General features: G+C 39.5%; 1 protein-coding gene across 1 annotated transcript; it reads right to left on the reverse strand.

Moving 5' to 3' along the window:
• Window positions 1–561: 561 nt before the first annotated feature.
• Window positions 562–10144, reverse strand: LOC117467703 (protein max-like). Its single transcript, XM_034111526.1, has 4 exons — window positions 9969–10144; window positions 7833–7940; window positions 1956–2094; window positions 562–1869 (listed from the first exon to the last, which is right to left on the reverse strand). The coding sequence occupies exons 1-4, from the start codon at window positions 10002–10004 to the stop codon at window positions 1685–1687; spliced, it is 468 nt and encodes a 155-aa protein (XP_033967417.1). The 5' UTR covers window positions 10005–10144; the 3' UTR covers window positions 562–1684.
• Between the last annotated feature and the right edge of the window lie 7085 nt (window positions 10145–17229).

Raw genomic sequence — 17229 nt, forward strand, 5'->3', positions numbered from 1 at the left:
AGACAAAAGCCTTGTTCTACTTTGTAAGTGTTTTTGTTGTATTTTCACATTCTCTTTTTTATATTGTTCCTCTACTCTAGCAAACATAAAACGTTTGTCAATAATATTAAATCTGTTCTTCCTGGTTGTTAATGTTATTAATTTAGCAAAACCTTTTGTGTGTAAAGTATAAATTATGTGACATCCAATGTCATGTAATTCCCCAAATTCCATGAAATACAAAGAATATTAGCTGTGTCTTCAGTAGTAGACTGAATACAGGCGCAAGTGTTCTGTTGCTCCTAATGTCAATTTAAAATCTGAAACTGCGTATAAAAACTAAGAAATCTGTTTCTTGACACCCCAATTAAAGTATAGTGTTCTAGAAACATTTAATATCCTCTGATAGTCTAGTAAATTATCCATTATTCCATTCTATAAGCAGTACGTTAAATATGACTAGACACACAGGAATATTTTATAAACTGGGATTGGAAATTAGTTAAACCCCAAACGTGTTTAGCAATTAAGTAAGCTTAATAAGATCATAAGATGATAATTAAAAACATGTTGAGGCACAAATACATTCCAAAAGGATAAAATAGTTTTATTTATAGTCTCATAATAAAGGTATGCCTTAACTTGCAAGACAACCATTGGCAGTATGTACAACATACCTGTAATTTCCATGGAATGGAACAAACAAATATTGATTACATACACACTAAGTTACCTCTGCGTAAAGAAAAGAAAGATAAGCATTCCCAACACAGGCAAATATTTCAAGGGAAGGCTTTTCTTTGCAGAACTGACACCATTAAAGAGTATACAGTGGTATATACTACACACTGAAATGGACTTTCATTAACAAAAATAAAGGTCACTGCCCTTACGTAACATTCAGTATCCCTTAGGGGATTTTTTTTCATATTGATATTTTATCTGATACTAATAAAAATAGAGGAAAATAACTAGTTGAACCTGTGGGAAATTCATTGAAACAGCAGGTCAACTCATTCATCCTCCTGTGCTCTCTGGGAAACCTCAAGCCAAACGTAAGGGAGATCAAACATGAGGGTAACAAATCAATTTCCAAGCATTACTATAAATAGAGGAATTCATTCAATTACACTAACATCTTTTAAAGACAAAAACTTCACTGAGTGGAGGGTTGCATCTTTGTATAACAGACTTCTTCTTCTTTCAAAAGCAACTTCACATACTTTTCTGGAAAAGTTTGATTATTAAAAAGGTAAACTATCCCTAATTACCCATTTCATTAAAGTCGAAAAGTCTCACTCTCTCACAGATTGCAGAGGTTGTCTAAACCGAAAGAGAAAACAAAAACAAATGTATTATAATTTCTGTAGCTTTACCTAAGCCTCATACCTTGTTGTCTCCACATTTGCTTATGAATGGTTATCATGTGGTCTGAAAAAAAGCATATTGTTCTTCAAAAACTGCAGAGCTGCCTCACTTTTGGGATTTAAAAGTTGTTGCTGGGCCACGAAACGGAGTGACAGGATGCTTGCCAGGAGGGAAAGGAAGGTAGAAGCGTTTTATACATAACAGCACCGCTCTCACACAGTCTCCACCTCGTCTCCTGGACTGCCGTTTGAAGGCAGGACAGTGCGGACAGGTGAGAGGAGTGGGGGCTGGTGGACAAAAAGAGTCTGTTTGGAGAACCCGGGGAAACGACCCGGGTCTAGCTGGGCTCCACGCGCAGCTTCTTTCTGTTGGGAGGCTCATCCGGCTCTGATTCAGAGCTGGAGTCGGAGCCGCCGTCGAAGGCCGACACCGCGCTGCCTTTCCGGTTTGTGTACATGCTGCTGTCAGAAGAGTAGTTCGTCTGGAGCTGAGTGTTCCCCTTCGCCTTCTCCAGTGCCCGAACTGCAGTAACCAGAGACAGAAAGACACATTAGATCCAGTCGAATACTGTCGCATAAATACACAAATAAAACCATTCGTCCACGTACCCTGCTGCTCTAACAGTGCATTCTGCTTCTTTAAGTCATCGATGTCTTGCTGGTGGGTATGGTTTTTTCGCCTCATGTACTGGATGTACTCGGTAGCTTTGTCTAGAATCTGTGCTCGGGAAGCCTGTTTGACAGAACTCTGTCAGCAAAAATTCAGAGAGCCGTGGGAAAAGAGCTGCAGTGTCTGTTCAACAGAACAACATTAATTGTGCCAAAACAGTTATACAGTGATCAGTGTTACACATGAATGTTGCAACTGGGGATGGCAGGTTCAGCTCGTTTTGCTTTCGATAGCCAACACGCATTAACAAATATTTGTATCGGTTGATTAAAAGAAAATAATAATAAGGCAAAATTACGTGAAATAGAAGAGGCACTTTACATTTACTCCAGAGCTACATGAATCAATTAAGTTTGACACACTATATCTGTTTAGATGAGCTGACATTTCTTTCGCAATGTTAATACATAATCTGTAACCAATCACCACTTTTTAAAAAAAAACATTTGTATTTAAACATTGACATCCCCAGTTGCAATGACTTTTTAATAACGATAATACAATAAGGATAAAAAACATGACTATTCCAAAGGGTCAGCAACCTTTTGGTGCTAACAATGACATATTGCAGAATATTTCCTAGCACAAATACACACATTTCCTCCATGATAAAGCACCATCCCAACTGCACAATGAATGATGCCAATGTCTGCTGCACCTGCTAATAATGATTTATTGATAAAAAATGGACTATACCAACAAATGTCTCTTGGTTACAGTGGGCTAGGTGTTAAAGGGTTATAGAGCTGCTGCCTTCAGTCTGTAATAGTACACTGAGGACATGTGAGGCAATATTTCAGATCTCAGATTTCATCATTGAGGGGAAACTAGTGTGAGCTTATTTGACACATAGGTGGCTTTGCTGGCAAGCACTTTTCTAAAATAAGTCCCTGATTTACTGTTTGTCCTGTGCATGTTGATATATTTGTTGTATGTATTGTGACTTAAAGACCCCGTGAAGTGTGCGCCTGTGCATTATCTGTTATGCTAATACATATAGTAATGACCAAAATTGTCCATTGAAACCCATATCAAAAGATGTTGGAATAGCAACTAATTTGATGAGTTTTGAATTTTCTGCCGTGAAATCCGCAGTTGACCTCCGCCTTCGTGGGCGTGGCTTGCGAGCTACTGCGTGACGTCACAAGATGGTCGCCTCCGAAGTGTTTACATTCATCACAGTGTATTGTTTCTCTGTTTCAAAGTCGAATTTATCAAAGTTTTTGAGCGAGTATTTTACTGGAAAGTGTGTCGGAGTCGACTGGAAGTGATTGCCAATCGAGAAAACCTGACAATGGAGGCGACAGTGAAGAAAAAGGGAGGAAAAACACACGGGAAGCGATGCATTGCCGCTGGCTGTAGTAATGTCAAGTCTGCAGAAGTGGCGATGTTTCTGTTCCCAAAAGATGAAGGTGAGTCTGGCTGGTGTCATTGTTTCGTAGATTCGTTGATTGTTCATGACAAATAAAGGCCACTGGTCGATTCGAGAGAGAGAGAAAGAGAGACTGAGAGAGTTACAGGGTTGTTGTTAGCATCTAGGGCGGTGGTGGCGAAGTCTATAGGGACTTGGCTTGGCAACTGGAAGGTCACCTGTTCAAGTCCCGGCAAGACCAAGTGCTACCGAGGTGTCCCTGAGCAAGGCACCGTTCCCCACACTGCTCCCCGGGCGCTGTTCAAAATGGCTGCCCACTGCTCCTAACACTAGGATGGGTCAAATGCAGAGAAACAATTTCCCCACGGGGATTAATAAAGTATATCAATCAATCAATCAATCTAGTGCTAGCTCGGAGCTAACGGAGATTAGCTGTTTCAAGAGGGAGAGTCCTCTCCTGTTGGACTGAGAGAGATAATGTCAGCTCAGGGAGGTAAAGGACTCTGAGTGATTAGATTGTAAACTGTAGCCTAAGTTATCTCAGTTGGTTTGGTCATCTATGTAAACAAATATTTCCATCTATGTTAGTTGTATAAAATAGGTTAAGAAATCCTTCCAATGTTTTTTGATTATTGAAATATATGTTTGATATGAGTGTTGAGAGCTGTATCCATAAATCTCTTAATGTTGCCCTCAAAGTGCACCAGATTGATGCCTTTAACTTCAATTTAAAGAAAAACATCTTCCCGGGTGAGGGTGTGAGGTCATCACAAATAAAACAGGTTCACATGGATAGGATACTAGATAAGTGTGCACACTCATTATGTACATTACACATTTTTCTTGGATTTGTTAACACTATAGTCCCTAATATATTTGTAGAAAGGCAGGAAATGGAATTAAATCGAGAAAAACTGTCAAAATCAATCATTTCTCTCACACTTGTATCACTTTCCAAAGTCTCCGCCATGTTTACAATCACAACTGGGCCCATCTTGTGACGTCACCGCCGCTATCGTCTGCAACTTCCGGTAGGCTCAGACGGCCGTTATTATTAAAAAATATGTTTTAATTTTTCATAATTAATTAATCAATAATTAAAATTATTTTAGCCATGAACAGGCACAATGATATGTAAGGAATGAAACTGCCATTTCATTTTGGCGCAAAAAATGCACTTCACTGGCACTTTAAGTGTTTTAATCCACCTATGAAGCCAAAAGGCCAATTCACACATTTGTGGATTATAAAGATTGTTTGGTTGATTATTACTTTCTCATTCCTCTATTAAAGCCCTCTACGAAAGCTGTCCAAGCAGAACACAATAGGATAACATTGACACTTAAGTGTGCAACTGGAATAATGTCTGATTAGGTGGTTGAATATTAAGGACTTGGAATTGCAGGTGATGAGCTGGAAAGTCAGAAACTGTGACAATGCAAGATGAAGGAAGCTGTCTTTTCACCCACTGGTCGTCTAGATCAGGGGTTCCCAAACTTTTCAGCCCGCGACCCCCAAAATAACAGTGCCAGACTGGCGACCCCTGTCAATGGGGGGGATTTTTATTTAAGTTTTCCGCACTCTCGCGGGAATATCTTCGCAATGGAGCGAGCTTAAGTTTCATGATATAGCCCAGTGCAACACCTTCGTCACACATGTTGCCACTTGTGTGTACCATTTTCAGGCGATTTTTAATCTGTTCTAGAAAAACGAGGTGTTTTTTAGGATTTCAAGAAGCATATAGAACAGGGATAGGCAAATGGCTGCCCGCGGGCCGCATGCGGCCCCCACCTCCTCTTTTTGCGGCCCTCAGATTAAAAATGTTTTTACTTGTAGTACTGATACCGTCCACTAGACTCCTAGTTACATCGCGAGCTGCGTAGATGATTTCAAATACCGCAAAATAATCTGTGACGCATTTGTGGGTATTGTGTTTGTTTCCCGGGGAAACCCTCACAAGAAACACCGGCTGTTGTTATGCCTGCTGTGACGTTAAGTTGCCTCTTGTAATTATGCCTTTACAAGCTGAAAAGTTGTTTTTATCATCTGAATTTGGCGAAACAAGTTTAATATTCTTAAAACCAAGACTTTGTTTATTTGAAATCAGATTAAAACAAACTGTCACGGACCCTGCCATTTATTACTACGCTTTTCATTCATAATTTCAGCGGGAGGGAGGGGGAGGGGGAGTGGCGCTGAGGAACAGCAGAGTGCGGGCTGACGGGTGTCTGTGTTGACTGAGACAGGCTACAAGTGTTTTAGGTTCAAGTGAGACAACTATTGTCTGGGTTAGTGTTCATGACTTAATGTGTATGTCATCTAATGGTTAATCTCAATACACACACATTTTCCGTGCTTTCCAATAGTTTAAAATAGTTTTATTCCACTGTTTAATAACCTGTTCAATACAAACATGCCACTTGTAAAAATGAAATAACATTTCTGTGAACTGATATTTGTTTAGTGAGCTTATTAGAGGATGTTCCCATTTTTTGGGGATGTTCCCTTTGATTGTAAAAAGTCAATGAAGATGTCAGACTTAGTATATTTGTTAATAATTACATACAACACATGGCATTTTTGTGTGTGTGTTCCAAGTGAATCTGCGGCCCCCTGGTGGCCAGTACATGAATGATGTGGCCCCCACCACCATCAAAGTTGCCCATCCCTGATATAGAACAAACAATGGATGTATTTTATGAATATTTATCCATGCTGGAAGTAGATTTAGATGTTTTAGGAGTGAGATAGAGATTACTATCTAATATATGTATCCAATGAAGCATTGCATGAAGTCTGTTGATGATCAGAGGCTGTTGTTGGGGCTGCATAAAGTTTTTTTTATTTTTGTTGTGTAGGCAGACCATGCAGGCCAGCCCGATGGTCACCAAGGTTCATGTTTTAATAGCATTTTTACAAAAAAAGCCCAGGCGAGCCTAACATGTGAAAAAGGGGCTTAGACCTCAGAGTTCAACTTGGGCCTGCGGCCATAGTTTTACTATATTTTGTTTTGAAAATCCACAGCGGAGGTTTGTGTCGTACTACATGTACATGCAGTGTATTTTGCATATCTCTCAGTAGCCAACGATCTGTGAGTGAGACATAAACTCCGTAATAAATGTAGTCTACATTTCATAAGGTGTAAAACCTGAGAGCATTTTAAATCGCATTTGAACTAAATGCTTATATAATCTGTAGTTGTATTTGTATTGTTGATTTATTGTGTGAACGAGGCGATATAGAGAAGGTTAAGCTGTCATTATTAGGCTGTTATGTACTGTTGGAGTGGTAAGCAGGCCTATTGTTTTTGGATATTTGTGGAGTTAGGTAGTCCGTGAGTGTTTTTTTATTGGTTAAGTGCCCTTGGTATGAAAAAGTTTGAGAAACACTGCGCTAGTGTTTTGTCAACGGGGGGAGCCTCGCTGCGGGGAAATTATACAGATGGCCAGTCCGCCCCTGAAAAATGTCTATGCACGCGTTATTATTAATACAAATTATTAAATGTTTGTACATTTCAATATTTCTTTTGTAATCATCTCGCGACCCCCACTATGGGAATACCTGGTCTAGATCAGAGAGGCAGCTGTAATCTTTCATTACGGCTGACACTTTCTTTTCTTTTGGTCGATATGCTCAGTCAAACTAAACTCAGTCAGACAATGACTGGTGCTCATAAGGAGGAAGGCGTTACTTAACCCATCTCTTTCAAGTCGAGGAAGAGAACATGTGTTTGTGAGAGACTGAAGTAAACACGGCACTCCCTCGAAGAGCACACATGTCATAATCCTGTCAATTGTTCTTCTGTATGCATATGCAAAAGGTGGGGGGGGGTTTGCGGGTCAGGTTCTGGTGTTTGATTAAGACATGTTGTTGTGGCCTGGGCGGTGCAGATTGGCTCTTATAACAGGTCAGGTGGGGGCAGTTATGAAAAAGCCCCTACCTGTGCATAACAAGTGAACAGGCTTTGAGCGTTAACACATCAGAACTGGCATATTTCACTATGTTCGGTATAAAAAAAACAGTCTAATCATTTTGTTAATAATTTTAACTGCAGGTGCATCTACTTGCGACAACCTCAACTACCCATTCTTCACACTGTCATACTTTAAGTATAATATCATTCAGTTACAAATAATTTAACAACATACAAATAGCTTTGTATGTTTATTTATAGTTTTGTATGGCTAATGTGGTTAATCTAGAGAAAACACACCCCCTCCTGATAGTTTCTCATCTGTTTGTTTTCCTATATCTTAGGACATGCAGTTCAGGTTATGTACATAGTTAGATAGCCTTAAGGCAGACTAACTGATAGTGACAATGACAAGAAAATCTAAAAGTTGTTTATGTGAACTAGGTTGCTGTGCCCTGAGATAGAGAGCTTACCTTAAAAACAGATTCAACATCTTTTCTGGAAGAGAAAATGCATATATTTTCCTCTCACCTTCTCCCCTTGTAATGCAGGCACAGAATCTCGTAAACCGGAAAAGCTGTCTTTAATGTGGTCCCTGCGTTTGCGCTCCAGCGCGTTGTGATGGGCTCGCTTGTCTGCCTACAGATGGAGAGGCAAAGTGTACACTCAGAACGCAGCTCATATACTCAAAAACTCATAAGATAATACCAAGGAAGTCATTCCCATGTGAGTTTGGACATAGAAGAAAGACAGAGCTATTAAAAAATGTCAATATACAAATGTTTCAGCTTTGAATTGGACTCAAGCAGAATGAGTAGTGGTACAAAACGTGTTATGTGTTCTTATGTTATACTCATCATACAGCAGGGACCTGTGGTGTGAGCATATTGTTTAGAGGGAGGGGATGTGTTTCCAGAACGTTAGCTAAATATGTGGCATTGTTTAAAGGTTGGAACAGCATACATGGGTCAGTTTTTTCTACCAAATGTCCTTCACGAGAACTACATTTGAACTCCAACGTCTACCTTCTCCCCGCTGTTTCAAAAGGACTGAACATAACCAATAGAAGCAGGTAAATGCAACCTTAAGAGCAATATCTTCCAGAGAAAGTCATAAAATGCTTGCTTTTTTTAACTTACCTGATGGCTTTTTTGGCAATAGCTTTATAGATTTGTGTATCATTAAGGCACCTTGAATGTAAGGAACCATTTTCTAGGTGAAATACAATAAAATGTATATTATTAGGAAGAAACACCATATATATTTAAATGTACATGTGTAGCTGCATGCATGTCATTCATAAGCGCTGCCAATGATTGTGAAAACATAACTTGATCAAATGACCTCTCTTACAGTAAGTTCTGCACTGAGCAACACTAAAACCATATCGTTATTCGTATCAAGGATTAATCTATCCTGTAACGTGTTAACGTGTAAATGTTGAAAAACATGGGCTTAACAGCATGTTATGTATGGTGTGGCTTTAAGAGGATCCCAAGCTGGAGATCACAGCTTAATCAAAGGGGGGAGGGGAATCCATGGATATGAGAAATATGTGACCAGATCGAGAATCTGACACAAAATCATATACATACTCAATTGAAACCCTATGGCACCTTTATATGCAATTTAAAAGCAGCTGTGTGTAAACCACAGGCCATTTAACTCAGCATGTACATTGCACAGTATGTGTTATGTTGCATTTGGCAAGTATGCTTCAAATGCAGCTTTAAATAATGCAGCAGTGCTTAATTCTCGCATTAGGAAAACACATTTTAGAAAGGCCCAGATATGTGCAGGAACAGAACAGGTGAACTTGGCATGTTGCTAACATTTAAATATAAATCCACTTCAAAAGTAGTTACGTATTGAATGGCATGGGGAACTTTCACTATCTTTGAAGTAATATAATCAACAACAACACTTATCATACTACATTTGCTTTCCTCGTCTGCTGAGAATATCCTCAACTGTTGAATTATAGTATTTTAATGTACAGTTGTTTATTAGAGTTCAACTTTTGAATTAATAAGCAGTTTGGAGATGTGACCTTTCGTCTAACGTTATGTTCTCTCCAGAACTGCACAGCTAAGAGACTCAACATTATATGTTTCTATATCTTCTTTGAATTCTGAGCAGACATCTATTGGGATGTACAGCAAACCTATAAACATTACTTGTCGTTGTAAAAAAGTAAGGGAAGTGTCAATGCATTACGTATAACAGTGGAAGTAAACAACACGTAAAATACAGATTTGATCACATTTTCAAGAAGACGTATTCCATTAAATGATGTGTAATATAATATGTGCACGTAAGTTTGTCCAAGTCCTTTTTGGCCGCTCCCAGCACCTGTACAGATCTAAACGACGGCTGGCTTAACTGGTTTCGCAAACGACAGCTCACTTGACCGCAGTAAAACCACGGAACATATTCACCAGACTCACTGCTTGACTTTATGTTACAAGCCAGCGAGTCAGTTGCTACTGAAAAAACACTTCTTGTAAAAAAGATCACCTCCTATTCGTCTTAAAATTCAGTAATACATATGAAACCCAGCAAGCTAACTAGCTAGCTCAATCAGATATCGTAGGTTGGCAGGCATGTTAAAGTTGCTGTTGGCTAACAAATTGGCTAGCTACTTCTAGAGGAAACTAAACCACATACATCGCTGTCGACGTCGATGTCATCGTTTTCGCTCATTCTTCGGTGAACTGGTTCGAAAAAAGAAAGCAAACAGCTGTCAAAACAAAGTGCAACGACAACTGGAGGCAAATAATAAAATCTAGCACGGAGCTTTCCTACAGCAGAGACATGACGATCAACGGTTTCTTTACACGTGATTCGCCTACACATGGACTGAAAAACATAAACAGCGCAGGCGCATCAAAGCAAGGCCTTATGGGAAATGAAGTAATTTGACCACTCACAGCCGGGCAAGCGCTGTCGCTGCTTCTGGCATAATAACTACATTTCCCATAAGACAACGGGTTTAGACTCTCCCACCAAAATATACCGGTCCGTTATCTCCTACAAGTTGCAAGCACAGCAGCCTCAGGACATTCCGTGTTATTACCGTTATTACTCAAATTCATGCACATATTTCTGCTGTATTGTAATTATAACAATTGAAAAATGCATTTCTTGAAATTGTCACAAGTGAATCAGTGATGACGAAAAATATACAACAATATTTGATGTGACATGCTCCTGAAATATCTGTCGTGCAAGCACGATTCTCTGTTTACTTGAGAGTTCCCAGTCACGTCTGTTCTGTCTGTTAATAATAATAATTTATTTGTTGTCGAGAGGGTAATGGCGTAGCTCGTTTTAATCATACTTATGTTTAAGTCCTGCATCCTCCACAACTGCACAGTGTTTTCCACAACTGCACATATGTTTTCCTATAAACAGACCAATGCTTAAATTATGGAACGCTGCGGGGAAAAGGAGTTACGCCTTCCTAACCAGCTCTCTCCTTCCGCTGTCATCGGACACAATGGGCTGATGTCTTTATACTTGAGTAATTTGTGCATACAAATATTGTGTTTCTAGGCTTTACATGTTATAAAAAATACACTGTTATACTTCTCTCATATATTTGTCCTTTTTTCAACAGTGCTAACTGCTCTTTGTACAGCCCAGGATGCTGATGAAAATCGTATGGTCTGATTCTCTTACACTGTTGAAAATTAAATAACCTTGTATTTTGTTTCAGATAGCAATGATTTGTAATAGCAATCATTGATGTAAGATTCAGAAAACGGTCTTGCCTGCCACATTTTGAAGGGACACACACATCCGCCTAGACAAGTACACAAAAACAGATACAGGTCAAGTTGTTCACTTAAACATTTGTACCGGGAAGATATGTAACTGTGCTAATGTTACAGTGTACACAATCGGGTAATAAGACACACCAGGGAAACTAACGACAGGGAACCACAGACAGATCTAGACAAGACACAACGCAGACAGAAAACCAAAAACAGATCTAGACAAGACAAAACACAACACAGACAGAAACAGGCAAGACAGGAGGTGTAGACCTTTCAAAATATAACATCAAACAAAAGACATAAAAAGACAAGACAAAATACAATAAAGACAGATCTTAACAGCTAAAGGACAGACTATTACTACTTTAACACAGAATAACAGACAACAGGAGTCAAAGAATAGGCAAACATTTTGCACTGTCATACACGGGAGCGTACCTACAGTCAGCCCTATGTTTCCTCAAAACTATCTTTACCCCTAGCCCCAAGCCTAACCCTAATTAACCCCATAAGGGACACTGATCTGTGTCTCTTGTTTTAACACATTGGAGGCCAGTCTAAGTGAGTGATTGTAATATGCGTGTATGTGTTTTAGTCCTACACCATGGGTTCTGAAATCTTCCTTAAAACACTTCCTATTCAGAGCAAACTCTGGTCCTTCTGTACAACTGTATAGCCGATTCTAAAAACGCCTTCGAAATCCTACATACGTTTTCAGAACAAGAGCATGGAGGCACTTGAATCCTACTACTGCTGAATCCCACATCAACTGCTTCATTTATGAGCATCAATGAGTTCCTATAACAATAATTATAGTGTTATAAGCTGATTATAATACATTATAAGTATAATGCATAGCCAGTATTACCGCTTCATTTATTATGCTCTAATTCTTCCTTTGAATAAGATGAAGGTTTAAGGGGAATTTGTGTTATGCAATTATCTTATGTCTGTTGATGTAACTTCCTTTCCATATATGCGTTGATGAAAAACACAGCTTTTCTCTCCTCATAAACAATATGTATTTTATTAAAGCCATGTGGTGTACGGTACAGTATTTTGCCTTATGTATTGGCTCAACTTATCCAAAGCCAAGTTATTCATCTTACTCCTAGACTATTTGGTCTGGAAAGAGGCATACAATTGAAAAAGATCAGTTATCACTGGAGATTATGAGACTGGGTTTAAAATGCTATATATTTTTATCTCACAGAGAAGCACTTCATTATGGTTGGTTGAAGCGTATTATGGATCAATCACCCAACATCAGGGGACTGGAAGCTATTGCCTAAATTATTTCTCAATTGATTCGGCAAAGACCTTGATTTTAACAGGGATTCCTTCTTTCTATCAATGTGTCATTTAAAGATGGGCTAGCTGACAGAAAGCAGGGGGTGGAACACTAAAGGAGCCGTACAGGAGATGAGGTTGGAAACCAGACCATTTGGGGATCTAAGTATAACGGATCTTAGAGGAAATTCATTAATGTATCAACATTGGATTGACTCAGGTATAATTTGCATTAAAGATATGCCATAAGCTTCAGGATAAAAGGAATTGGGTAAGTGAATTATTCATTATTAGAAAGGCAATCCCTAAAAAATGGCTCCTGCTTCTAAATAATAGAAGCAAAACCCAAAGATTACATTGACAATGTACACATGGCTCTGACAGGATGTAATTGTAAAACAATATACAAGCAGACATCATACTGTACATACAGACATACTGGGAAGCTGTGCTTCATACATAGTCCTGTTCAGTAAAGCAAGCTCACACCCTACATAAGAGAATGGAGACACTTGAGTCCTACTATTGTTGAATCCCACATCAACTAGTTCATTTATGAGCATTAATGAGTTCTTATAACTATAATTATACAGTGTTATAAGCTGATTATAATACATTATAAGAATGTTCATAATGCATCAGACATTGGGTGCATAGCAAGTATTAGTGTATTACCGCTTCATTTATCATGCTCTGATTCTTCCTTTGAATAAGATTACATTGACAATGTACACATGGTTCTGACAGGATGTAATTGTAAAACAATATAAGCAGACATCATACATACAGACGTACTGGGAAGCTGTGGTTGACAAACAGCAAGTCAAATAATGTATGGTATACAGACAATTTGATAGTTTATGATAAACTATCAAATTGACTCTGTATTCATTATGATCTGTCAATAGGTCAATTAATTTGTCTTCTCTGTGGGTTGTATACTCTTCATTCTTTATGCAAATTAATTATTATTATTCAAAGTTCGTTTATGATTCATTCAAAGCATTACAATAAATGAAAAACAGAGCGTCATATACCTATAGGGTCCACCCCCTTTAGGATCCGCCTCCTTGCTGTGGTCTGCATACAGACTCTCGGGCTGCAGTCGGATAGTTTAAAAATCAGCTCCTAAATTCTAACCCTATCGTCTATTCCTTGACCTCTGAGTGAAACGTCACGGGGTTAAGGGATAGTGGATAGGAGAATTCAAAAGGACTTAGGAGAAGAGACTGCGGTACTTTAGAGCAGTGGTTCCCAAACTTTTTGTGCAAAAGGCACACCAAAGGACAAGTAAAAATCTCAAGGCACACCTATTGTGCAAAATAGCCCTTATAACACGTGTTATCACTCATATCATGTAAAATATCTGTAAATGTGCATAATTATTTACTAATGCCAAATAAAATGTGACAAAGACAACTATATTACTCATGAAATATTTATTAACGAAATATTTCAGAAATTAATTTGAAACGTTATCAAATTAGGCTTCATCAAAGCAGCAACACACTCATTGAAACCAGACAGGTCACAACATTAAAAATGAGACAAAGGAAATTCAGCACAGAGAACTGTCAATGCAAGGAAGCTGCATTGTCCATGGTCCTGAACTACAAATTATAAATGTAACATTTCAGCAGAGATGGGGTCGTTACTAAATAAAAGTAATATATTACATATTACATATTACTTTAAAAACAAGTAATATATTACACTACTTCGTTACTCTCTACATAAAGTAACTCGTTACTTTACTCGTAGGGCCGGCCCGCCCCTCCCTGCAGGCAGATCACGCAGACTGCTAAAGTTTCAAATGTTCTCTTTAGTTCAGTTTCCATTGTCGCATAAGACTGATCCAGATCCTGAATGTTTTCCTATCTGACCATGGCTGTCCTCTGTCTCCTGCTATCTGTATATTTTTGCGCAGTCTATCTCTGCTCACGCTGTTGCGTCGGCGTGTTCTCCTGCGTTTTGGCCATATGTTGCACTGGAACCAGACACCGCAAAGACTTCAGCCGAGCACGTACGAACTGCGCATGCGTGAGTGGCAATAACTCTCCTTACCAGCAGGCGGCGGTAGTGTGTATTCGTCATTCAAAACAGGCAACAACCGGAAGACAGAGAAGAAGAAGAACAGACTGTGATATAAACAAACAACAAATAGCGTGTGCGGTAGCTCCACCTTAGCATGTGTTCTTTGCAGGTGCTTGTTGAGTGGATAACAGCTTCTGGCCTGGACACAGTTTGCACCTCACCGTCACATTCCTGTCTATTCTTCGGATGAACTCAAAGTAATGGGCATACCTCCACCCCTCGAGAGTTATGCTGACTCAGCCATGTTTATGCAGCACTGCACGTGGAGTTGTGGACGCGCAAATCGCGCAGATTACGTACATATAAACCTACAAAGTACTGATATAGTAAATTAAAAAATAATTATTTTTGTGTAGTTATTGCAATAATAACGTATGGTTGTCACAAAATCCCATGGCACACCCGGACTTGCCTCACGGCACACCAGTGTGCCGCGGCACACAGTTTGGGAACCACTGCTTTAGAGAATCCGAATGCACTTTCACTATCCGACGTGTTTATGATGCGCCAGCGGACGTCATTGTGTGCGTCTGCTGCTGTGGGGAAACTATGGAAACCACAGTTTTCTATACAGCGGACTACAACATGGATGTTTAATAAGAACGAGGGACTACTGTAAACTCATCTAGAGACTCTGCACCGTGCTCTGATGCTGCTGCTTTGCTTTATGAATGTGCACAACAGAGTAACATATTCTTCATGACCAAAGTTGGAATTGAAATAAAAAAGGAAAGTGAAACTTATGCTCGTCACCCTCTCCCTCCGGTCCACATTAATACAAATGATCCCAATAGGCCTACGTATGATTGTATGAACTAAAGATCTTAAAATCAATACAGATGTATTTATTATAAACGTTAATCCTTAACATCTATCACTGTGTATATCACCATTCAAACATCTTTTAAAAGTTGAACAAACCCCACACAGCTCAGTAAGACTGAAATGTTGACTTTATTTGATAATTTCAGTGAAAACTAATGTTCATATTTCTCTTTTTGATTATAATACTGATGAACGTTCAAAACAAAGCACTTTGGCAACTTACCACCTATGTTTTAAAATGCTTAATAAGCACCGTAACTTTCATGATATCATTTCTCATTTCTCATAATCGGTTGTTTCCGTGAACGGCCGAGACTCGAGTGACGGCAAATGCTGCGGCTGCAAGGCATTGTGGGGCAGCATTTTCGCTTCTCCTGTCGGTTAGGGAGGTGCAGTGGTTCCTAAGCTAAAGGAGGCTATAAAGGAAGTTCCTTTCCTATCATTCTCATCATTCGAGAGAATTCGAACGGCACTTATCATGGCTGCCACTGAGGGACTTCCGGGTCATTTCACTCCTTTAGGAAGGTTCCTAAGCTAAATGGACTATTCGACTTCAGCCTTGGCTCGCCTCGAAAGTAGACGAGAGTAGCCGATCGCAGCCGGGGGAGGTATCAAAAAGCTCGTCTTAAATCGGACAGCTCGGACTCGGAGTCGGCTTGACTGGCTGGGTTTGCAATGGCGGAAATTGCGTTGGCGTTTTTCGTTGCAGATGAAGTGGATGCAATAGATTTTATTTTAATGATTTGGTTTAACTTAAAGAGAAACTTTATTGTTATTGCACATAAATATTACAGGTACTGAGACAACGAAATGCAGTTTAGCTTCTAACCAGGTGCAACAAGCACTGAAGTGGAAAGTAATGTACACAATCTACAGAATAACATATAGAATGAATTGAATGATGAATAAACAGTGGGGTATGAATACACTAGATATCAGCCTGTGAGCAGTATGAACAGTGTGTATGAATATGCTAAGATATATAAAGTATGAAAACGGTAAGCAGTATAGTATAAAATATATAGATATTAATTTCATGATGATAAACATTGTGGAACAATGATGAAAAATGGGAATGGATGTGGCGACGTAAAACTGACACAAAACAACAACAAACTTTTGCCAGCCAATTGGAGAGTTTCATCAGCAGCACGTGGTAAAAACCACCAATGAGCGCTCAGCTCGAGATACCAGCGAGCCGTTTCCCATCAAGCATTTCGCTTCCGCAGCTCGTGGAGAGCAACTGCGCCGCCTCGCCTCGCTCTCAAGGCTGCGGGTGTCTTTGTCCCGCGAGATTTCAAAGTCTCATGTGGGCGAGCCTCCAGAGCAAGTCGGACAAAATGACTAACCATCATGCAACGCACTAGCAAGACGTTGATCGCAACTGCGCAGGTCTGCGCAGGTCTTGCTTGTCTCAAACAAGCCTACTAGGCTTGTTTGAGACACATTGCGGCTCGCCTAGAAAGTAGACGAGAGTAGCCGATCGCAGCCGGGGGAGGTCTCAAAAAGCTCGCCTGAAGTCGGACAGCTCGGAGACGGCTTCTTCATCTTCTTCTTCTTCTCTCGGTTTTTTGGCGGACAACTTTAAGGTGCATACCGCCACCTCCGGAGTCGGCTTGACTCGGTTTGCATTTATAAAGAATGCACAAATGTGTTTAATCGTTAATGTCAGATATGTACTAAGTAAATACATTTGTTCCTGCTCAAGATTAGATTAAACTTTATTGTTATTGCACATATTACAGGTACTGAGAGAACGAAATGCAGTTTAGCTTCTAACCAGGTGCAACAAGCAGTGAAGTGGAAAGTAATGTACACAATCTACAGAATAACATATAGAATTAATTGAATGATGAATAAACAGTGGGGTATGAATACACTAGATATCAGCCTGTGAGCAGTATGAACAGTGTGTATGAATATGCTAAGATATATAAAGT

Source organism: Pseudochaenichthys georgianus, chromosome 22 (assembly GCF_902827115.2).
Source record: "Pseudochaenichthys georgianus chromosome 22, fPseGeo1.2, whole genome shotgun sequence".
Classification (NCBI taxonomy): domain Eukaryota; kingdom Metazoa; phylum Chordata; class Actinopteri; order Perciformes; family Channichthyidae; genus Pseudochaenichthys; species Pseudochaenichthys georgianus.